The following is a 23817-nucleotide window of genomic DNA, read 5'->3' as shown; positions in this document are numbered from 1 at the left end:
GAAAACTGGCAAGTGGCATGACAATAAAAATTTACGATTGCTTTTATGGATTTACGAGGTTTTTGTACTTGAGCTTCTGCCATTCGCCGCTCGTTGCCTTTTACACGCGCTATAATTTGACGTTAATGAGTGTCGAAGTTGATAGTTTGATTTTGGCAAATGGCCTAATTGGTCATGGCTTACCCGCCGGCACGGTGAGCGGTACTCTCTTCTGGAAAGGTGACGCCCACTGCCCACTGTCCACTCACGGAAGGATCTCGAATGTCTGGGAGGGAATGCCAATTAAGTACAGAACTTTAATGCTCCCAATGATTTAATGGATTCTAAATACTCAGTGATGTTAATTAGAAATGCCTCTGCTGCATCGACATTCGCCTGAATTGTTTATTATTTATACACGTAGTGTCACGTAAAATAGGCAGATTGGCAATGAAAAAAACTATTTTTCTTTTCGTTCCACTTCTTCATGAGTTAAATCCATATTTTGGTTATTTATTTATAATCCAATTCTTCTAGTTATCACGTTGTACTTTAAGAGACTGATTCAGAAACTTCTTTGTAGCAGCTCACATTACCCTTGGTCTGTGTGAATTACGCCCTCTTGATCTCCTGATATTCATTACCCCTGATTTGTTATCGTCATCTGGGCACGACACTTGGCCACATTCTATCCCCAATTAACCGAATTGCGGCCCGCACTTTCCACCCAATCAAGAGCCTGGTGGAATGATCGCAATAAGCAGCTGCCGCCTATACGTATCATGCGCAGTCGCTTTCACTCCTCGGCCAAAGCTTGAAATCAATTTTATGACTTGGCCGAAAAGAGTTCTCCCCTGCTAACCTCTGGCCCGGCATAAAGCAAATTTTCACGCAAGCACCAAGCCATAAACCCCAACCGAAAACCGCCGGGGGAAAATAAGGAATAAAAATAAAAACGACACAGAAAGACCCATCCACCGAATGCATAATTTCACCGACTGCCGCTGGAATTGGTCGAGTGCCTGCCCATTGTCGACGCAACTTTCATTGAATTAAACCCTAAAAATATGAAGCTTATCACAAATCAAGGAGCATTGGAACTTCATCACCTACTTTGAATGCTGGCTACCGCAGACGCGAACTGCAAGTTCAATTTGGAGTCCGAGTCCGAGCTCGGAGCTTCGGGACTTTAGGTTTGACCCACTTAAATGGCAGACGGAGGCAACTACAAAATGCAATATACGAAAATATGTGCCGGGAAGAAGCCGCCAAAAACAATTTACCAATTTATGTTGAACTGCGATGATCCGATACGTTTCGTATCCATATCGTTTCGTTTCGTTTCGTTTCTCCAACTTGCAGGTCCCAGTCTTCAGAAGAAGCTTACACACTCGTTGACTCCGAACTCCCCGACTGACGACTGGCAAATCACTAAATTTATATGTTTTCTGATTCAAAATATTTATTGCCAAACCGCGCACAAATCCAGAGGAGTTGCCCCAAAAAGGGCACCAAAGTGTTTGGGTTGCCAGGGTTTGTTTGTCTGTGTTTTCGGTTCGGTTCTACGGTTCAGGAAAGGAAGTCCCGAAGACGCTGCGCTCAAATTGCCTGAAAAATGGGAGGAGGACATTAAAATTCACCAAATGTATTTATTACGGCACCAAAATCACCGCAGCAAGCCAGAAAGTGATGCCCACCTAAAGGACGGGGACTGACTAAGTGCACTTAGCAAAAAGCATAAGAGGTAGAGAAAGGGTATTAAATACTTGGCACCTACTACTTTTCCATTACAAATATATTCGTTAATACAATAATTGTTCGTAAATCAGTATTATGCATTTCAAATTTCTTTCCCGAGATATCTTGAGTCTCTTTGCACTAATTTAATGTAATAAAATATTATCATTGAGTTATTCTTGCTGTGTATTGGCTCTGGGGTCTCTGGATCTTACACTTGGCTTGGCGGCATGTTTGCAGATTGATTTGCTGCGCCTTCGAGGGACCCGAGACACTTGCCAGACCGACCAAGAAAAAGAAGGAAAACGCAGAAATCAATTGTATACCTGTGTGTGTTTATGTATGTTTGCGAGGAGCATTTAGTGAGCAATCAAAGGAGTTGGGGAAACAGGCAATATCCACACCATCGTATAGCTAGACTTGGACCTAGGCAGCAAAAATTTATTTGCACTGCCCCTGCAGCTGAATTATTTTATTTAAACCGACGAATTCAATTAGAGACAGTGACTTGGTTTTTGCGCCTCCAGTGGGATGCATAAAGATCAAGGCAATGGCAGGAGGAGCTGGGAGGATCAGCGGATCCATTGAATTTGCGTTGGCGCTCAGGGCGAGTCTCCTATAAAAAGGTTCGGGTGCGGCATCAGCTATTCCTCACGCAACTTTCTACAGGGAAAAAATTAATGTTAATGTTGACTTATCATATTTAAATATTAGCAAAAAAAACAATTTACCGAATATTATTTAGTATTTTTTATTTTCCTGATGCTATATACCTACAGAGCGTGTATTGCTTAGGTAAACGTAAAACCAATACAGTCGGAACTCATGAATATGACCATATATTTCTGTGTGCAAAATATAAACTCCCCTTGACGTGACAAGTGGAACAATGTGACGCCTGGCCTTTTGTTTTCTTGGTTCCTTTAATTTGATTTAATTATATGCGCAAGTGATCCTCTGCTCCGAAAATTTATCTGGGGGCGTGCGGCATTTCTTCGGCTGTGCCCAGTTTTGTTGAGGGGCTGAAACAATATTTCCATCTCCTGAAATGTGACGTACTTTGGGTTCGGTGCTCGCCTGAAAAATCACCGCTTTCGACTCTCATTGTGTGTGATGATCGTTTTGCTATTGTTGCCAGCTCTGATCTTAAGGAGTGGCTTGTTAAATTTCACTTGCATGTCGGGGCAGGCTTTTCTCCACCTTCCATTTTTCCTCGACCAAATCAAGGTGTTGGGCGTCGATTTATGCGCTTTTCACTTGTCTCGCGTTGGCGATGTTTTTGGCGCAGGAGGCGGAGCTTTAAGTTGAATTAAAGTTCGAGGTCTAGCGGAGAAAGATCGAAATCATGTAAGAAAAACAGTTGGAAAATATTTTGCGTTCAAATTATATTTAATATAATATTATTTTCCAATACGATAACTTTTTCAATGTCAAATAGCACTAAATTAAACAATAACTTATCGTGATATATTATTGGCAGCCCGGACAAATGACTTGAGTTATTTGTCAGCAATTGAACACATGGAACTGGGTGCAGTGAAAACTATGCCAATTAGATCTAATCGCCGGACATTTCCCAACCAGAAATTCAACAAGCTCTTTTGACATTTCGCTGCCGTGGTAGAAGATCAACACGATTCCCAAAACAGCAGCACCGGAATGATTTATCACCGGCTCAGAGCAATCAACATACAAAACCATAACAGATCATGCACCAGCTGAAAAGAAACAAATACACAAATACCAGAAAAGGCCACTAAACCACATAACCGTCTAGCTTTGAAACAAAATCTGAGGAGTAAAAAGACCAATCGCACAAACGACGACGGCGACGACGACGACAGGTGATTAATTGTTTCAAACGCGTAGACGTTACTTAACGCACCGTCAGTCGGCGGGTTTGGAGCTACAGGTTCAACCTCAAACTCCAGCTCGTAATGTCAAAATCTCCTCCGATTGTGAGCTAACCATATATGAACTGTGTGTGAGTGTGTATTTTGCGGCCAAGTGTCGAGCCGAGTGCGAGAACAAAACAAGTTGCATGTCTCAATGAATGAATAGCCGAATAGTTTGAATCACCCAAGCACCTGAAATTCGAAACAAAACAAAAAGCCAAATGCCCGTAACTCGTGAGCAATGACAGCGGTTGAAGTCATGTTTCCGACAGTCCTAGTGAAGTGTTCGTGAGAGCAGGATCGATTACTATGAAACGGCAATGATATTATTTAAAAAAAGTGTACATTTAATACCAGAGTTCTTCAAGCAAAAGAATTAAAAGTCTAGAAAATAGTCAATAAGATAATATCGTGTGCTGTGAGTTTGTGGAATCTTTAGCATCGTGTATAGTAAAGAATTGCGTAAAACTAATTGCGTGTTAAAAATATAACAAAATAGTTAAATCAGAGACTGATTTGTATGTTCACTAAGAATTCCTAAAACTTCTGCCTCACGCACCCGTCTCTAACCCTTCTGGGCCGCACTTTGGCGTGCGTCGTGGCTCACCCAAAAAGCCAAGAGGCGAACAACATAGATAAAAAAGCGAATATACGAACTTGAGCTTTGTGCTGGTGTCTGGTGTCTGATGTCTGGCCATATGATCCACTGATTGCTTGATTATTATTTTGATTAATTAGCCAAGATTTGGCTAGTTCAAACTGCACGGCCCACGCCCGGAGCTGAAATCTAGCCATTGTGTGGTGACTGCCTTTCAGGTTGATACTTGCCAAGACCTGGGTATTCTATGATTGATTGAAGTTTTCTTTGATAACAGCTTACAATTGAGAAATTATTTACATGAGCTATAATTAAACTTGTTTGTTGTTGCCTGTCATTTGGATTTAGCTTGTATTGGGATGTGGATTTGGATTGCTATTGCTGTTAGTGTTGGAACTCAACTGAGTCTGGTTTATTGAACCGCAGCAGCAGCGCACTTCAATTGAACCACATCGGCGGATTGTGTGGGTCTCTGGCCGCTGGCAAGTGATGTTACCTCCATAAATAATCAGGAAATTGCTTTAGGGCCTGTCAGATGCCTTGAGTTGATTAGCCCGGCCATATAGTGTGTTTAGTGAGTGAGTTTGCAAATGGGCAAATTTGAAATGAGGAAAGCTCCGTGAAGATGGGATGGGCTGGTAAGTGATATCAGCCGAAATCAGCCTATTTATCGGCAAATTTCATTACAACAATCCCCATTCAATTTTTCAACACTCGTGCTGAAATTGTGTCAACTGTTGCGACTGTTGGACTCATCCTCTAACTCGGCACCCAGTCACGATCTATTAGAAAGCTACCCGAATACTATATAATTTTAATGCGGGCAACCTGAAGATACCAAAAAAGCCAAATAAAAGCGACGGATGCGTGTCGCTTTCGACTGACTCTGCCACTGATTTAATTCGGTAAGCGAATGAGACACGACTCTGGCCGAGCATTTGTCCAACTGTAAGGCCTGATAGCCAAAGTTAAAGCCAAAGCCCGGCTCTTTACTTGCCTGCCGAGGGGAACATGCAAAGTGACAGCGCCGACGTCGGAGACAATTCCATATTTGGCCAAATTCAAATGCCATTAACACGTACGCCATTTGTCGGACTTCCAGAAGCGGATGAGTGCGAGTGGTGGGGTTTCACTTAAGGAAAAGCTTCGTCCTTGAAATAAACATATAAGCAATGCCTACAAATAATTAGTTAATCCCTTTATAAGGTAAAAATACATCATTTTATTTCCCAACTTAAAATTTTCATTTTACACCTCGAAATTAAATGATTTATATAATTTTTAATTAGAAGAGAGGTATAAATTATTTAGTACAAATTTGTTTAGAGTGCATCTTACAACCTGGTGTTTATTTGTCCACCGTTTCCGCGTTGCCTTCGTGTCGAAAGCCGGCCAGCACGCATTTCCCCTCAGTGCCAAAAAGCGTTCGACATTTAACACTTGTAAATTTCTTTCACCAGCCGACTTGAACTTTTCTGTCGGCGGCGTTTCGTGTTTGTTCCGAATGGAGCTGAAGTCCTCCCGGGTTCGATTGGGGGATTGCATGGTAACCTGTCGTGATTCTTATTTTAATTTGCTTTGACTTGTGCGCCTTTTTCGGGAGGTTTCTCGGCGGCTCTCCACTGGCCATTTGCAGACTTTCCTCGCCGACAGTTATTAGGCCTAAATGCAGAAGCGATGCGGCGATGTTCGGCTCATTAGCAGCGGGCCAAAAAGGTTTCTGCATTGGCAATTATTGTGAACCGTTTGCTGACGAACCCGGCCAAAAGGACCCAGCCGGCAAATAAACTAATTTATGGATGGTTCTGCGAAAATTACCACATCTGGACGAGAAGGATATTACGCTATTATTAATTTTGTAAAAGTATTTCATGTTGAGGAATATATGTTGATTAAATTGATGTATGGGAGAGATTTTATTATTTGTCTTAAAAAAGCTTTTTTGAAAAGAAAAACTTTACAAAGCCTGAGCTTGTCCCGCTCAAAATCGAATAGAGAACATATATCTCGGTTATAACTTGGCGCAAAGTTGGCCAAACCGAGACATAAATTTCCAAACTTATCTATGCCGGCGGATCGTGAGCTTGTTGGGGTATTTTCGGGGCTAGCAGCCCGTAGTTCGCAGTTCGCGGCTCGGAGCTGACTACATCTGACAAGTGTTAATTGAATTCATGTCGCTGGTAATCATAATAATAATAACAATATCATGTTGTGCTCTCGGATCCCTCCGACTCTGGAGCGCCTCGAGACATGCGCTTGCCGAGCTTTTGATGTCGGCTCTCGATGTCTTTCCATCCATTCTGTCTGCTCGACATCGTTATAAATTACTCAATTAATGTCAGCGTTTATGTCAGCGCACCGCCATATAGCCAAACTGAACCGATCCGAGCCGATCCGAGCCGATCCGATCCTGGCCTGTAGTCTGGGATCTTGGCTCTGGGGTCTGAAGCCTGATCCCCGGCCAGAAGATAGGCACATGCAGATAGTACACATAGATATGACATGATAATGGGGCATGTTTAGTGGCTGTCGTCGGTTTAATTAAAAACGGCTTTATGCATAAAACAAAAAGCCCCCTGACTGGCTGACAAGTTGCGCAACTTGACACTTTGCAGCGGAGCTGGAGTGGCGGATGAACTGGCGGACTGGTGGACTGAAAGACGTACGAGCGTACGAGCTGTTCCCGGGCCCTTTTCGGCAAGTTCGCTGCCTAAGTCTTTTGTTTCGCTCGTAGGCACTCGACACAAAAAACGTGCAAAATATGATTTTTTCGCTCTGTTTTGCTTTTTTCCTTTCCATCCTTATTTTTTTGTGTAATTTCGAACGTAACTACTGCTGCTGAAAGCAAATGTCAATTTTGTGACTGGATGGCTTTTGTCTCTTTCGACGCCCTCTCAATGGCGACGAAGGCGACGGGTAAAACACCCACGCCCTCGCCTCCTAATATTATTAAGCACTGAACTTCGCCTTAAAAATACCCTTTTCAAAAATATTACCTTTGCTGAAAATCAAGACTATTGCACCACCTAAGGGCAATCACAAGCATGTTTATGACGTACTTAAGTGAAGTACACAAATAAATTGTTTTAGTTGAAACAAGTGGCATTTTTAAATAAAACTAAAGGTAAATTTCACATTCTTGTATTAAAATTGTAATGTACTTTACTAAAAGAGCATGTACTTATGCTTCAAATGGCTCACACTGAAGTGTTTCACGGATACTGAAAACTAATACCCGGCACGGGCATAATTAAATCTTTCGCCTATCGCCTTCTCGGTGTTGTAATAAGACAAATCCGATTTCAGCAGTATGCAACAAGTGAGCAACACAACAGGTTGCTCTGCAGCAAATCGAATGTGCGGGTTGAACGCCCAATGAAGAACTAAAAGCGAGGCGCTAAAGAACAATGTGTCACAGCTATATTCGTGGTATTTTAAAGATCTTGACTGTTCTGCATATACATATACATATGTACCCGTATGTACACGCGCACTTAGCGCGCTGACAAGTTGAAGCTTTGCGTGGAGCGCGGTCAGGTTGGGTTCGGATTTTGCCTCATGGGGTTTGGAGGCTCAGACACATTTGAGGTTTTTGATTTGCGCTGTCTGTCGCCTGTTGACGGATTTCGGTTTTTTGTCCGGCTCTGGCCCGGTGTGGGTGGCCCACACATATGGCCAAAACCAGAGCTCGGTGCAATTGTTTCGCCGCTGGCGCCTCAGTGCCATATATCTGAGCCTGATTCGAGTCGGAGTCCACATTTAGTTTTCAAATTGCTTTTTTCTCGGTACGGCGGTTAGATTAAGCTTATTTCCGTATTGAAGTTTCAGCTTTGCGGTTTGAATTAATTAGCCGCCGTGAAAACAAAGTCCCGGCCAGTTCTTTAGCATATTATGAGTGCAAAAGCCAATCTTTATGGTTCTGTGTGCGGTCGAAGCCACAACGCCAACGCACATGAATTTGAATTTCATATTTCCGAACGAATCCGAATCCGAATGCGAGTCTAAAGCCGAGTCGAAATGCCAGCAAGACAATCGTAATTATTAATAATGCAAATAATTATATCGATTCCATTTCAGGGGCGTTGTCTGCATGTGATTTGCTGAGAAGGTTCTTAATCTTTTTGTGTCAAGTCTGTTCCTCGGTTCGCTTTGATCGCTGGTAGTGTGGGAAAAAAGTTCTCATTTGGCTTTTCCCACTTGATGTTTTTTTTCTGGGTTCTCTGTTGGTTTCACTTCGGTTTTGTTATGGCTAATTTGCCTGCGCTGCATTTTAGTTTCCTTTTGATTAATTTGACGTCGACGAGTGCACGGCATCGGATTTATGACGTGGCCAAGCCGTAATTTCGGCCAGTTCCGCCGAAGTGTTGTGTGTGTGGCATGAGTTATGGACAGCCGGGATTGCCTGCTCGTGGCTAATCACTTGGTCACCCCCACACATATGAAGTGTCGCTGGAGGCGATGGAACTCGGCTAAAACTGGTCTTTAGGTGGATTCTTATTTGTTATAGTAGAAGTTAACATATGCAATGAGATTTTTTAGAAAACATCTTTGATCACTTTAACGATTCAAAAGTTCTTCCAATCCCCTATGCATTGCCCAATATGGCTATTGTAAGCGAGAGCGAAAACCAACTGCCAATAGCCGGGTACAAGACTTGGCTAAACGATTTTTGTTGTTGGCAGCACTTCACAATCACGGCGATTAGATCTTAATACAGAAAATGGCGTTTACTCAACACACGATCAGCGGCCCGAGCTGAGAACAATCATAATTAAATATTAATTTACACTCGGCGCGTTAAGCAAACAACACGTACAGCTGATTGGCGTAACAACAAAATTATTATTACCTACACCCGATAGAAGCAAAAGTAAAGGCAAAAACAATTCCTGGTGTCTATATGTACAGCTGCGGCGCCGGGCAATATTCCATAATTTGTTTCATGTGCCGATTGAAATTACTAAATATTAATGGCCATCGAGCTGGTAAAACGTGTCTTGAATATCTAAATTTAAATACTAATAATTTTGATCGGAAAAATGCATTTAAAAATGAATTTTGAGCGAACTTGGGGCTATCGAAGATTAATTAAACTGCCCCGGCGACGAAGCCGGGCCCAAAATTAGAAAAAGAACAGGGCGTGTGCTGCTGGCCAACGGAAAACCTGGCTGTTAAACAGACTGCCAATTAAACCAACTCTGCACGTAGTCGCAATAAACGGAACTCGAGCAAAGTGAAATACACATTTTTCGGTTGCTTTTGGGGCTTTGGTTTTTTGTATTTCGGCGGCCCATAAATTAGCGCTCTAAACGATTGCCTGGCACTTGTCACCAGGCCGCCGTCTCATTTAACCTTTGACCAAATGCCGCTACCAAAAAGCCGCATGCGTTCCAAAGGGGCGTGGCACTTGGAGCCGAAGAAACGACAGCACGCGCACTCAAAATCAAAATACAAACCTTATAAAAAACCGGGCTGTCCCCGGTCATGGCGAGTGCTGTCTACCAAATGCAATATGACTTTCAAGTGGCAGCTCTATGGCGTGGTTTCCTAATAGACCAAATAGCTACCGCTTGCCCCAGCCGAACTCGGAAGCAAGTGAGGGCATCTTAACAGGGAATACCCTTACAATTAAATAATTAAATAATTTAAAAAGCTGGTAAAGAAGAAAGATTTTAACTGAGTTTGCCATACTCATATGAAGATGATAGTTTGCTAATTTAATTTACGCCTTTAAAAAGCTCTTAAACTACTTTTTAACATTTACATTTTGCATTAATCCTCTTTTTAAGCCAATATGAATCCTCTTGGGTAATAAGAGAAATATTACATATTGAGCAAAACGCACCTGACTGTGTGAGTTCCCAAGTTCTGGTAAGAGTACAGGCTTATGAACAAAAAGTAAACTGCAAGTTGTGGAGCGTTAGAAACTGCGTGGACGGCTTTTATAATAATGCGAGTGCGCTGAGCCTGAGTTGCCTGACATCCAGATGGGGATGCAGGGTGGGTGGGGCTTTTCGCTACATAAAGTAAGGTGCGGCTGGGCTGCAGAGCGGAAAAGCGGCAACTGGAAAACGCGTTTAATTGAGCTTGCCGGGCTGCAACCTGGCTGCAACATGGCAGCCCACTAGCGCCATCTAGCTGCGTGCGGCTGCACCAAGAGCCGGCTTTGTTGATTTTTTCAGTTTGCCTCTAAAAAAACCGAAAACAAAATCGATGATTCATCGCTTAGTTTGTTGTTTTGAGTGGATTTCGCCAACTGCAGCAGGCCCACAAAATACTAGACTGTTGGCGCTTGCCGCCTGCTGCTGTTGTTGATGTTGCTAGTTGCAGTGTTGGTGGTTGTAGTGTTGCTGGTTGACGGTGACGGTGACGCAGTCGCAGTCGCAGTTGCAGTTGCAATTGCAGCTGCGCCAATTCTCCTCCGGTTGCCGTTTGCATTTCGGTGCTTTACGTTCAAAACAATTATTATTCTGGCAATTAATTTTGATTTAAGCAGCGATTTTCAATACATTTCTATACATACAAACGGCTTCATATGTATAGTATAGACTGCTTTCGTAGCCTTTTGAAACCCCCCATTGAGTCTCTCTGACGGTTGAATGTCTCGATTTCTGTGGATTTTCATTTCGAGTGCAGCGATAAATAAGCGACACCTACATTGCATTTCCGAGATTTCATCTTTTAGATTGCGATGCGATTCGAGCGGTTCGTCCGATAGATAAAACTGGAGGTTTTTAAAAGAAGCCGATTTCAACGAAAGTAAGGGGATGAGGAAAATTAATTTGTTTACTTCCTTTCAAGAAAATATTTTAAATGCGATGACTGCTGTTTTTTGAGTTTTATTTATTAAAAAAATTAAATTTAAATACATGCAAGTAAATGGCTACCTTTACCATATTTACAAGGCTTAAATCATAAAGTATAATTTAAAATAAATTATAAGATTAAATTATAAGTTAGTGTGTGGTATGAATTGGGGCTTCATTCTCTGGCACCGTTTTGATTTATACACAAACAATTTCAACAATGATCTATAATACAAGGAATTGTCAACGAAAACAATCTAAGGCTAAGCTTTCAACTGCGATATGAGTATTGGAATAATTAAGTAATAACTCTAAATAAATATTTCTGGTAAACTAGAGACCCTAAGAGGCAATAAAATTGCCCTGACTAATTTTTGGCACTGACTTTTCCCTGAATCTGACTACTGACTTTGGTTAAACTGACTAAGAATATGATTTAACGTTGAAGATTAATAAATGGCCGGTGGTGGGATTGAGTAGTTCCCGCCCTCCTCCTCTTCGCCGTTACTGCTGCCTACACTGCCGGCGTAGTAGACTTGGTGGGGATGGGGATTGTGACCCTCCTCGTAGCCCTGGAGGTGCTGCTGTAGCTGCTGCTGATCGAAGCCACCTCCTGACCCACTGGGACCTCCACTCTGCTCACTCTGGCAACCGCTTTGCAGGTGCTTGGCCAGCAGGGACATGCGCGAGAAGGACTTGGTGCAGGTGGGGCAGGAGTACTTCTTCACATCCGAATGGGTTTGCATGTGCGCGCGAAGATTTGACCTATCCGCGAAGGCACGGTTGCAGTGTTGGCAGCTGAAGGGCTTCTCACCCGTGTGGGTGCGTATGTGACCCTGGAGGAGCCATGGTCGCGAAAAGGCCTTGCCGCAAATGGGGCACTTGCAGGGCAGCGTATGTGTACGAATGTGCATCTTTAGGGCGCCCAAGGACACATAGGTTTTGTCGCAGTTCTTGCAGCTGAAGACCTTCTTCACCTGGTTGCCCTCGGCCGAAGGACAATGGAACTGCTGGTGCTTGGAGAGTCCCGAGTAGGTGGAGTAGCTCTTTCCGCAATCCTGGCAATGGTATCGCGGTACTCCCACTGGCTTTTGCATGCTCTGTGCTGAGGCTACATTAGCTGCCTGAATCAAAGCCGAAGCTTGATCTGTGCAGAACTCGGTTTGGTCGACTATGGCACCAGATCCTCCAGGCTGGCTTCTAATGATCTTGTACTCTGTGCTTTCGTAGGCGTGCGTTTGCTGATGCTTCACCAATCCTGCATAGGTGGCATAGCACTTGTTGCACTGCTGGCACTGGTAGTACAGGTCATTGCTGCTCTTGATCTTCAGCTGGTTGATGTCCTGATTCTCCTGATCCTCCTCCATGTCCATCGGAGGCGGCGGATGCTGCGTATGCTGCGTATGCTGCGGATGCTGCGGAGCCATGTGTTGCATGCTAAGCAGAGCTCTGGCTACGTTTTGCAGATTCATGTTCTCGCTCAGAACTCTCCGCTGGGTTACGGAAAGGTCCTCCGGTTCGGCCAGTGGAGTGGGGGGTGGATAGAACAACTGGGGTTGTGGGACCGGAGCTATCTCCTCTTTGATGTTCTGCATTTTCATACAATCCTCATACTCGGCTATGCTTTTGAGTAGGTTATTATTGTAGTTTCGCAGGGGGAATTGATCCTCATCAGTGGGTTCAACCTTGATGATGGTTGGGCTAGCATCTCTGGCGTATCCAAGAGGGATTTGCTGCTCTGGTTCCTGCTCCGGTTCCATTACCTCCTCCTCGGGTGGCAACTCGAATTCACCGTAGCCGAGGCGAGCCAGGCTCTTGGCGATTTCCTCGCGGGTGAAAACGTCCGGAAACGCACGGGCTATCTCACGGGTTTCCTCCCAAATGCGACGGGCCAATTGCTCCTTGGTTTGATTCAGGGCGGCATCAAAGCGACGCCTCATTTCAGTAGGCACCGGATGAGGTTCTTGTTCTGTCTTAGCCATCCAATGGGGTTCCAAAGGCACGGCTGCTGAGGCCACACTCAAGTCCACGGGTCCCTCATCTGTTGACATCAGCATAGAGTTAGTACTATGTGCCTGCTGAATCACTTCTATAACCTTAAACCTACCATGACTTAGAAGATCCTCTGGACTGGACTCCTCCACCATTATCGGACGCTTCTTGAGCGGACAGCGGCTGTACTTGAGTTTATCCATGGTTGCTTTGTGAATATTCCTTATGGTAACTAATCAACGATCTTCGATTTTGTATTTAATACCGATCCTTGAACTTAAATCACTGCTCACTCATTTGCTTTTGCCACACGCGTCTCGATCGTTTGGAGTTTCTCGCTCGAATGATGCAACCCAGCAAGGATCAGTCCGGTTTTATAGACTCCCGATCAACCCCCTGGCAGGATGATCAACCCCCTGGGCAAAAAGGATCTTGGCGTCTACCTACTTCCGATGTCGCCCGGGATTCTGTAAATCCACCCCGAACCACGAGCCAAAGATCCATTCAGCGTTCGAGCCACAGCTGTGCGTTCATTGAACGCAGATACAGCTGCAGATCGGGCAATCCGGGGGTACCACGGCCATATAGAGAATCGTCGAGAGAGGGAGGGAGGGATCTGGAGACGAGAGGAACAAATCTGTGTGTAAAAAGCGAGCACGTGCCACAGGGCTCTCTCCGTTTCACTAGCCGATCCCGATCCCGATCGCCACCAGCTGCCTCTCTGGTTCAGCTCGTATTTCCCCTGATTTTCAATGGTGTGAGTGAGCGGCAGCTGGTGGCGAGCTTGCTATATACCCGATCAACTTTGTTTATAAGCCTCTTTCGGGCCCGCCTCACACGATCGCTTTTTACATAAGCCTTACGGACGGTTGCTCTTCGGGAGCAGGTGAGCATGCTCTTTGGGGCCCCGTCAAGAGAAGCTTCGTGCCCCAACAAAAATGTTCACTCTCTTCGCTCTTTGGGGCGCTCTTGTTTCAACTGCCAGTCGTCCCGCGGTCTTAAGAGATAGCTTGCTCTGGTACTCAGAGGGTATTTTAGCTATCGTTTGAATAAGCTGCTTATCGACCTGATGTTCACTACTCAAATTTTGTTAAGCTGAGCTTAAGAGATCACACTTTCTGCTGAATTTGCTGATCAGAGATTTCAGCGTTTTGATTAAGGATATAATTCCCTAATATTTCATTACCATTAAATCAAAAAGTCTTTAAGTATAATCATTAAGATGGATTTATTCAAAAAGGTACAAGAAGTTTTCTTTTTTGTCTTTAGAAACTTTTATTCTCTTGCATATTGCGAATTTATGTTAGAGATCTCGCAGTTACAGAAGAAAATAAGCACTTAGGTTTCTAGATGATCTTTTCGGAGCGATCCTCTCCAGCTGGCAGCTGAGTAGGATCAGCACGTGACATTGGCTCCGCCATTAAATCGAGCCCACCAACAATGCAATGTACCCACTTGGACGTCCACAGAAATATTAATCACCAGGACAAACAGCGCGCAGATCTAAGGTAAATCAACCTTTCCCAGAGTATTGTTCCGGTCCTCCTCCTCCTCGTTTATCGGTGCACTCGGCAGAAATAACCCCCTAAAGGCCATGAAATTTCAATTCCCGATATTAAAGAATCTCACCATCTGCCAGAGACCTCCAATCAATCCACCCCAAAATGGGCATGTGCCCGCACAGTTACCTGGCTTTATTTTTCCGATCGGAGCCGAGTGCCTTGGAATGCGCCAAAAGAGAGAGGTTCGTGCAAATCTACCTGGCGCAGTTGGCCCACCCCAAAATCCGCAGCATCACCAGACAACCTTCTTCGGAATATTGATGGTGGTGGAACTGCAGTTTTGGACGTTACTTTCCGACCAACCCCTCGTCGAGCGTCTTGCAAGGAGTCGCACCCCCCGACCGCCATCCATTCCCACATCTGCCGCCTGTGACACGTACCACAAGGAACTGATTTCGTCTTTGAACTGATTATTCCATGCCCCGGGTATTTGGCGCCAAAATCCTGTAACGAACCGGTGTGCTCAGCTGGCCGAGATGTGTTGTGATCTCTGTAACGTAACAATAGGAAACGATCTCTGCTGTGATAGTACATTGAAAAGTGAATTTGAATTATAATTAACTGCTGCTGGAACTGTAAAACCATTAATCAGTCCTTGATGCATCGTTGGCTCATCTTTTATTGTGAAATTTAAGCTTAGGGTAATGAAATGAAATACAATAAATAAGATACAATCAAAAAAATCAGTACTTTCATGAAGTAATCAAGATTCAAAAAACATATAGAGATTGTGATAAGTAGGACTGCTAAGTCTATTTAAGCACGCATTACATAATAATATTCAACAAAAATTTGGAAAATTTGAGATGAAATTCTTTCAGTAAAAAGATTTTACTGAACATTAAATCAGGATAACTGTCTTTAAATACCCCTCTCGTTTTATAATTTCTAATAAAGTCTATATTTGACAAAAGGGAAACACTTTTGAAATATGTGCCCATCCATCATCTTAATTCAAGCCCACATCTCAATTGTGTCCCCAGCCATCTGCCGATGATCATTCGATTCTGACCATGGCCAATTTCACCTTCTGCTTGGTCAGCCCTCGAAGACTGCGGCGGTTGCAACAATGAGGATAGTGTCATCAAACCCTGGAACCCTGGGACGCCGGGAAAAAGCTAACTGCACATCACCTGGCAGGTAAACCGCAAAGGCTAACTGTCCCACACAGATTTCCACTGCTCCACAGCTGAGTGCCTCACATCAAAGTGTCAAACGGCCGCACAGAGTCGCATAATGAAGTGCAAAATGCCATTAATTTGCCGCCGTCAAGGTGGCAAGTATCTGGGGATCGGGGCATCCAACCATCCGAGTATCTGGGTATCTGCTGGCTGCAGCTGCGCTCGGGAGCGGACAAAAGAAAGTCGGGCGGCGAAATAGTCGTTCAAAAAAGTATGCAGAAATTCAAAACGAATCCGATCCAGAGCGCTTGTCCCAGCCACACGCCGACTTTTGTCTCACATTGTCACGAGCTGAAGGTTTTTCAAGCCACTGAGCACACAATGCGGGAGAAATACAAGACAAATACAAGAAAAATACAAGAAAAATGCTATGCGATGCTATGTCGCCCAGACCGAGCTGCAATCAAAACAAGATCTTAGAACTATTGGCGCCTGATACGGAGGGGGAAGCTCCAGGTCAGCGAGCATAAACGCCGCTTTTGAAATCCGATATTATTATCTGGCCGGAGAACACAGTAACGGTAATTATAATCGAATAAAAGCAGACAACAGTCTGAAGCTTCCGACGCCGCATAAATTAGTCCCGACTCCGGAGATCGAGACGGTGTCTATGAAAATATGGAAGCTACGTCTATAATTCAAACTAATTTGTTTTATTGACAGCGTGTGCGCTTCGATAAGAGACCCACCACACACACTCTCAAATTGTTCAATTATGTGGGGTCTGAAACCGAAGAATCGGGACTCCAAGGCGTGTTTCATTAGTCGGAGTGACAATAAATTAAGTTTCGACTTCATCGCCGCTAATTAAAATGCGCTCTTGAGATATTAATCTGCTGGGAAGAAGCTTAGTTACTAGTCTCTGTGGTTAACTACACAGGAAATAAAAGGTCACTCTATATCTAATCCAACAATAATTAAAGACTTGGCTGCGATACTTCCTTTTAAACAATCTCAGTATCAAAATAATATTTGTAAGCATGTCTCTACTATATGTGACGACATTTTTTTCCGTGTATCTGTAAAGTTGGTTTTTCGGACCACCCGCTTGGCATTGGAAAGATAGATCGATCCGCTGATCGCTAGCTTTGGCGCTCTCATCTCGAACTAATAATCACCGGCGAGCTTGTGATTTTATTTTCATAAATGAATCACGATAATAAATTGTTTATGTTTCTCCGGTTATTCATGGGAAAAAAAGATTAGCATCAGCGTTTATGTTAATGCAATGTTGAGAAATCATAAAAATGAACAATTTGCCGCCTTATTAGTTGCCATCCGAACCAATTTGGCAAAAGCTGAATCACTTGCAAATATGTTTGCATATCCAAACATCTTGAGATAATTTCTGGAGTGCTTAATTTAATTTGCTTATCAATGACAAACATCCTTTCGGGTATTTCTTCGGTAAAGTTGAAGGGCATGTTGAAGTTCAAGTTCGCTATCTCTTGTTGGGGATTAATTCACTTGAAGAGTACAGGAAAAAGACACTCGATTTGATAAAATATAGAAACATAATCTGCTTAAATGTTCCATGTTAGTATTACACTTATATTACGACTCCCCACATCATTTCCCTTTGTGATTAGTTCACTGTACTAAAATATATTTACCCGTCCATTGTGGTACCTAATTCAATAGCAAAGCCACGCCCATTTATTTACCTAAAGAAGGACCCCCATATGATGGCCAATCAATTAAGTAGCATTGAGTGCCTAATATGGAACATAACTATGCCATTATGGAGTGCGAATGTTCCCATGACCGAAACAATTTTCACTTGCAGGGACGGTGAGAAGGCAAGAGGCGGGGAGGAGGAGGACGATTCCTGGTCGAGGGGGTGGTCAGGATCAGGTCCACGTCATCTCCCTGAAGGATTCTGACCGATAAATAACTTACCCACGCTCTGCGAAATACGGGTTCCGGCTGGATTTCGTCGCGGCTCCGCTGCAGGACTAAGGGATGATCCGTTGCAGGAGTTATTTGTTATTGGAATCACGTGACAAGTTGCTGGCTGGACGTCGAGGGGGTTGCCACCACGCCACCACGCCACTGGGAACCCGAAACAGAAATCATCCCACGGGATTCAATTTATGCGTGTTTGAATGTTTTTGATTGCGCGTTGCTAATTCAAATAAAATTCAACTGTTCGACTGCTCCTGCAGAAACTCCTCGATATTTTTTGTGGTGAGCAGGAAGGAGTCAAGTTGCGTGCTGGTGGTTCAGATGGAGGATGGTGGATGAGCTGGTTCAGCTGGTGGTGCTGCTGCTGCAACTTCAGCCTCATTTGCTTTTGTTTTCGTGTTTTTGTGGGCTCACTGCTTTTGTAATCCAATGCTTGAGGGTGCATCAATTTAGCTGACAGCTTTCGCATGTTTTTTTTTTTATATTCCCTGGCCATAATGAAGTCAAAAGCATTTGTTTGCCCGCGGGATTCCTAATTAAACGAATTAAGTGCAAGCGAAAACTCTTGGGAAGAGTCCCATTTTTTCTGCCAAAAAATCTGTGTCGAAAACGGCAGCAAATGTCGCCCTAATTATTACAAATGATTTCCGATTTATATTTTATGCTAATTTAGAAGGCACAACCAGGCTCGAGCTGTCAGCATTGTATTTACATAAATTTGAGCTATGAAAATGTTTGAAATTATTCCCGCTATATGGTTGGGAATTTTCCTTACCCATGCACCTGAACAGAAGCCGGTCTATAAATACGGTTGGGGCCGTATAATTGATTTATGGCCAATGGATTGCCGCACGCCCAAAATCCCCGAATAGGCCGAGGGGTCGCAGTAGCTCCTAAATTTAGACGCAGCTAAAACAACTAATTTAGCCGGATTCCCGGCAGCGTGTTCTTCAGTTTTGTCACGTTCATGGGCAAATGCTTGGCATCATCATGGGGCCATCTTCTCCCCCCAGGAGAACGTGTCCGTTTGTTTGTTTTCGGGGAGTGAGCCTCTGTCGCAGGCACTGTCACAATTGACACTGACAATACGGCAGGTACACCTCATTCCATCCCAGTGCCACCATCCCATTTCGTCGGCTACTGTCCCATCGGATCCCGGGAATCCGTTCCGGAGACGTGCCGTTAAGTTGTCAGTGGGTGGGACTTCGATTTCCATGTCTGCCGGATCCAGTTGCACTTTCGGAGCAGGCGCAGCGAAAGATTAATTGAACGTGCGCTGGCGAGTTATTAATCTTCTCGAGCTTAGTTGCCTGGGCTGCAGTGAGAATAAATTTTAGAAAATGCTAACATAATAGGGAGAGATCTGCAAAGCTGTACTAGTTATAACATTACTGACACGGGGCATCGTTTTAACAATAATCAACTACACTGCCTATTACATCTCATTCGATTGGATGTACAGAAAAAAGATAAAACCAATTTAAGGAACATACAAACAGATAAGAGATATTTAATTTGTAAACCAAAATATATTGTACAACAAAACTATGTATATTTTTTCGAGTGTGCCATTGGCCATTGTTTCTAAAATACTGTGTGCACTTCCCTCTCTGCGGTGTCAGCTAATGGGACCCGCCACTTGAGCCTTGATTATCCGGCCACATATGCAGCTGCCGCTCTTCCCGCTTTCGTGCTCGTTTTGATTTTTTGTTGGGACCCCTAATTTGTTTATGACTCTGATAATGCAATTTTTACTTGCAACGATCGGGGGCAGCAATAACATAAATATATTCACTGATCTGCTGGGAGCAATTACGGGGCCGGCCATATTTTGTCACTTTTTTCTCGTGGCGGGTGAAAGTTGAGGCATTTTTATGGCAGAACATAATTTGGCTACGGCGAGATAGCCGAGATCGCTGAATTGCTACTTTGTGGAATTCGATATCCGTTCGGTCTTAATGCGACTTGCTTGGGCTGGGTCCGTTTTTTCCGTTCCCGATGTCGAACAATGTCCAGTCATAGACTTCAGTCCCCACACCCAAAAAAAAAAAGATTGACAATATTGCGTAGCGATGAGCACATGCCAGAACTTGCCACAATAACTACGCAGCTGCTAGGCGATTTCGATTTCGTGATTTCATGAGGAAACGTAATTCAGTCTTAACAGCTTCAGCCGAGGCACCGAAGATACTACTACCCTTTCTCTATCAAACGATTTGATAATTTTATATTATTTATTTTGATTTTCAAATCATATCATGGCATTATTATCTCTAATGTTACCCATATATTCGTATTGTTTCCCATAGCGATGCAAAAGGAATGGCAATTTTAGGGTATGCATTACGTTTTATAGGGTGTATAAACGTCTCCTTAGCAACTCAAAACAGACTTAACTGTTGAACGAAAATGGCGCACGGAAAGTATGGTATGTAGCACCTTGAGTCGCAAATTCAAAGATAGGTAAAAGGAATCACCACCGAACTTGGAACCGGATTTTCATGGGGGAAGTTTCCGATTTCCGAGGAAGAGAACACCTGGATGCGAATCGGCGGGGTCTAAGGTGCACGGCCAGCGATAAAGAGCCGCAAGTTTCACTATTTTGACGCACCGGTGTCTGCCACACAAAATCACAAGGGGTAAGTGCTACACTGTGAGAATGATTTATTTTCGATTACTTTTATGACATATTTGGAGAATGGTATATCTCAAATTCCCATTGTTATTTTCGTATTCCGCCCAGTTTTCGTAGTTTCTTTTACGTGTATTATATTATATTTATATTATATTTACAGAATTTTTTAAGAATTGGGACCATATTTTTTTTCTCCGCGTGATATTTATGAGTGTGTCTTGGGCAAACAAATAATATCATATCAGTTCGGCTCCTTTGGCAAATGCTTATGCAAATAAGGCAGAAACTGAACGATCCGGACGAACACTTGCGTCATCCGCAGTTCATAAACATTCAATTGGATCGGATAGGAACCTAAAAGGGTTGTCAGAGGAAGTGCACACCTTGCTCCATTAGCATAGAATTAACCCCGACAACTGGGAGATTGAGATTCCCACAGTGCCGCGGACTTGTTTATTAACATGTGACAATTATGCTAACTGCAATAACCCTCAGCCAACCCCTAGCCTTGCCAAGATTTTCACTTATCCGGGACTGCAGCTCGAACCCATCCCAAACCGGATGCAATCAGGGATCAAGGGCAAGCACTCTAAGAATATGCTAATTTCATTTGCCACCGACCGTGTAAATTACACTTGGACATGACGCGATGCGGATAACACCTGGGCATCGGAAGGAAGTGGTTCCATAAATGGGAAGCGCGGAGGTTGGATCTCATTAATGCCTTGAGGTTTCCCACAGTACTTACCTGGTTTATGTGGGGACATTTCTGGTAACTTTTCTTGGAACGCTCAGGGATTCGAGTTGATAAATAAATGCTGATGGGTGAAATTCAACCGAGAAAGCCCAAATTTTGCATATTATTATTTTGTTGATTTTAATGAAACTTTATCACTGAGTTGTTGGGCTTACAGGCATACTTGATATAGATAAATACTTATCATGGTAGATACTAAAAAATTTTTACTACCAATTATGTATTAAGCATAATTTAAAGTGTTCTATAAGTTATCGATACCCAAATAAGACTTGTTGAGAATTTTTGATTCTTAAATCAGCTTTCAGTCTTCCTTCAGTCTTTCCTTTCGTTTTCCTAAAAAATTAAAAAAAAATCACGCTGACTGTTCAAATTAAATTAAACAAGATGGGCTGGCGTGTCTCAACGCACTCAGAAAAGTCCACCACAGCCGATCTTTTCGAGGGCCCGACTCCTCGCCATTCCCTGCTGTCCGGAAGGTACAAACAGAGTTTCGCCTATTTGACGCTAAGGACTCGGATGCCGGGAATTATGCAGCAGATTATTATGAGGCTCCTCTCCGATGTACCGGATCTGGTGAACAAATATGGCGAGGAAGTGCGCAAGGATGTCAAGCAAATAGTGGATGCCATTGAACGCCTCAAGATGGAACTGAACCGGGATCGGCAGTTTTTGCTGTTTCACGGTGCTGAGCCGGACAAAGTTGAGTGGAACGCCTTCATAACTGAGATGCCACGTCCCAAAAAGTCCTTTTTCCGCGCCTGTTGGCTGCATGCCGAATGCTACTTGTACAGGCGAATCTTTTCCTTCTTCGAAAACAGCCGCCACCTGCACAAGTACGACTGCTTCGATCACCTGAAAAAGGAGGATCTGATGCTCAGCGAGGTGGCCATGGGAGCGTTGGCTAGAGCCACGCGAGGATTGCCCAAGAGCTTCGAGGTGTTCAGCAAGCTTTTGCGGATTGACCTGTGGGGAACCCACTTCGAACTGCAAATTGGCAACTTTAATTTCGCGGAGGAAGATAGCAAGAACGATATAGATGTCCTGGTTAAGGTGGCCGACATCGATAGAATTCTTCTCGTGGATGACTCCACTCTTATTTGGAATTGTTTGATGAAGGCGAGCAAGACCAGCGGGAATCGCATTGTGGACTTTATCTGCGACAACGGAGGCTTCGAGTTCTTTACGGATATGCTGTTACTGGAATATATGGTGGATAATAACCTGGCCACCCAAGTGCGTCTGCATGTCAAGGCCATTCCGTGGTATATATCCGATGTTACGCGGGCTGATATCGATTGGACAATAGATTTTCTGACTGGCCACCAGGATGAGACCCTTTCTGCGGTGGGCAAGAAGTGGGCCCACTTGATGAAATTCGAGAAAATCGTTATAGCTCCTACCTCCCACTTCTGGACTGGACCACAACCCTACTTCGTTATGGTGGAATCGGATATCGAGCTTTATCGTTTGCTCACCACCTCCAAGTTGGCCATTTTCAAGGGGGATCTGAACTACCGAAAGTTGCTGGGTGACTATATATGGGATTCGGCAGAGGAGTTTATCACTTGCCTGCGGGGCTTTAGACCCACCAATATATGTGCTTTGCGGACTGTCAAATGCGAGGTGGTTTGCGGACTGCCGGAGGGAATGGCGGATACGCTCTTGAGGAACGATCACAACTGGATGATATCGGGCAACTATGGCGTTATCCAGTACACCGATTCACTGAAATGTTCCTGCGCCTTGCCAGGCCAAGACAACGATGAAAAAGACAACCGTATGCTGGGGTTGGTGGTGCCTCACTCTCAGAGGTCGACCTTAATTCCCAATCACCAATAAATGAGTGCGAATTTGTCAGTTGAAAATCGAATGGCCCCGTTACTCCCACTCGGAATCAGGTTGGCTGCAAGTGCTCCTCTTCCAAAACAAAGCCCGAGGTATTGTTTGGGCCCGGCTCTAACAGCGACTCTCTTTTCGGCCAATTGCCGGTTGACTAATGCTGTTGTTTTTATTGATGGCGCGCACATGCGCACCCATTTGTCCTGGCGACTACCAATCTGGAAATGGAAAGTTGCCACACCGCCACATGTTGCCAAAGGCGTGAATTTACGGCAGCAAAAAAATATGAAAATTAAATATGTGCTGATTAAATTGATTGTCTCCCGGAATCAAATTTGTCACAGAACTACCGACTTTGAAAACTCATATATATGTATATGCATATTTGCTGATCCCAATCATAGATTCCGTTTCCTATTATTTAAAGTAGCCAAATGTTGCTTGACTTTACTTTCTGCTTAGGCAGGCAATTTTCTCTTTTGTTTGAAACATCTTTTGTGAAGAAAATAATAGTGCTCTACTAAGAGAAAATAAATTTCCCAGGCCTGTTTTCCTTAACTTTTTCAACCCATTGCACCTCAATAAATATTATATCGATGGGAGACCAAAATCGTCGCTTTAGATTCGATATCATGCAGAGCTTTCTCAGTAATTTGAAACCATACCAAAAGTAGCGACTAATTGCAAGAATGCTCCTTTAAATTCTGCCTAGTCAAATTAAATCATTTTACTTGATTGCCCATTCCAAGTGAGTAAATATAAAAAAGCAGCGATCCAGAAATATTACAAAATCAAATGAACATTCTCACAGTTATAAAGGAGGCAAATTTTGAAAAGAGCAACATGAGTCCGCCGAATTCCGCTGCACATTTTCCGCCGGTGATCAAGTACAGTTTCCGAAAAATCGCTGGCGATTAATCATCAGTAT

At 43.7% G+C, this 23817-nt stretch overlaps 3 protein-coding genes and 1 long non-coding RNA gene across 6 annotated transcripts; 1 reads left to right on the top strand and 3 right to left on the bottom strand.

Annotated features, from left to right (window-relative positions):
* Nucleotides 1-5411: 5411 nt before the first annotated feature.
* On the bottom strand, nt 5412-6140 carry LOC120456090. Its single transcript, XM_039642688.1, has one exon. The coding sequence runs from the start codon at nt 5752-5754 to the stop codon at nt 5491-5493; it is 264 nt and encodes an 87-aa protein (XP_039498622.1). The 5' UTR covers nt 5755-6140; the 3' UTR covers nt 5412-5490.
* A 5324-nt stretch (nt 6141-11464) lies between these two features.
* On the bottom strand, nt 11465-13210 carry LOC120458262 (zinc finger protein 135). Its single transcript, XM_039645852.1, has 2 exons — nt 13123-13210; nt 11465-13056 (listed from the first exon to the last, which is right to left on the bottom strand). Exons 1-2 carry the CDS (start codon nt 13208-13210, stop codon nt 11465-11467), a joined length of 1680 nt encoding a protein of 559 aa, XP_039501786.1.
* A 1094-nt stretch (nt 13211-14304) lies between these two features.
* On the bottom strand, nt 14305-21175 carry LOC120443704. 3 transcript variants are annotated; one of them, XR_005615592.2, is made up of 5 exons: nt 21039-21173; nt 18431-18970; nt 17650-18378; nt 14651-15059; nt 14305-14592 (listed from the first exon to the last, which is right to left on the bottom strand). It is a non-coding gene; the product is annotated as an uncharacterized LOC120443704 (long non-coding RNA). The 3 variants fall into 3 exon arrangements; XR_005615591.2 differs by having other exon boundaries at nt 14696-15059; XR_005615590.2 differs by having other exon boundaries at nt 14305-15059; nt 21039-21175.
* Nucleotides 21176-21360: 185 nt separating this feature from the next.
* LOC120458851 (damage-control phosphatase ARMT1) lies at nt 21361-23232 on the top strand. The gene has a single exon (XM_039646677.1). The coding sequence runs from the start codon at nt 21435-21437 to the stop codon at nt 22887-22889; it is 1455 nt and encodes a 484-aa protein (XP_039502611.1). The 5' UTR covers nt 21361-21434; the 3' UTR covers nt 22890-23232.
* The last annotated feature ends 585 nt before the right edge of the window (nt 23233-23817 follow it).

The sequence above is a fragment of the Drosophila santomea genome, chromosome 2L (assembly GCF_016746245.2).
Source record: "Drosophila santomea strain STO CAGO 1482 chromosome 2L, Prin_Dsan_1.1, whole genome shotgun sequence".
NCBI classification, from domain to species: domain Eukaryota; kingdom Metazoa; phylum Arthropoda; class Insecta; order Diptera; family Drosophilidae; genus Drosophila; species Drosophila santomea.
Note: the sequence above shows the minus strand (reverse complement) of the source record. Positions and strands in the feature narration are given on the sequence as shown.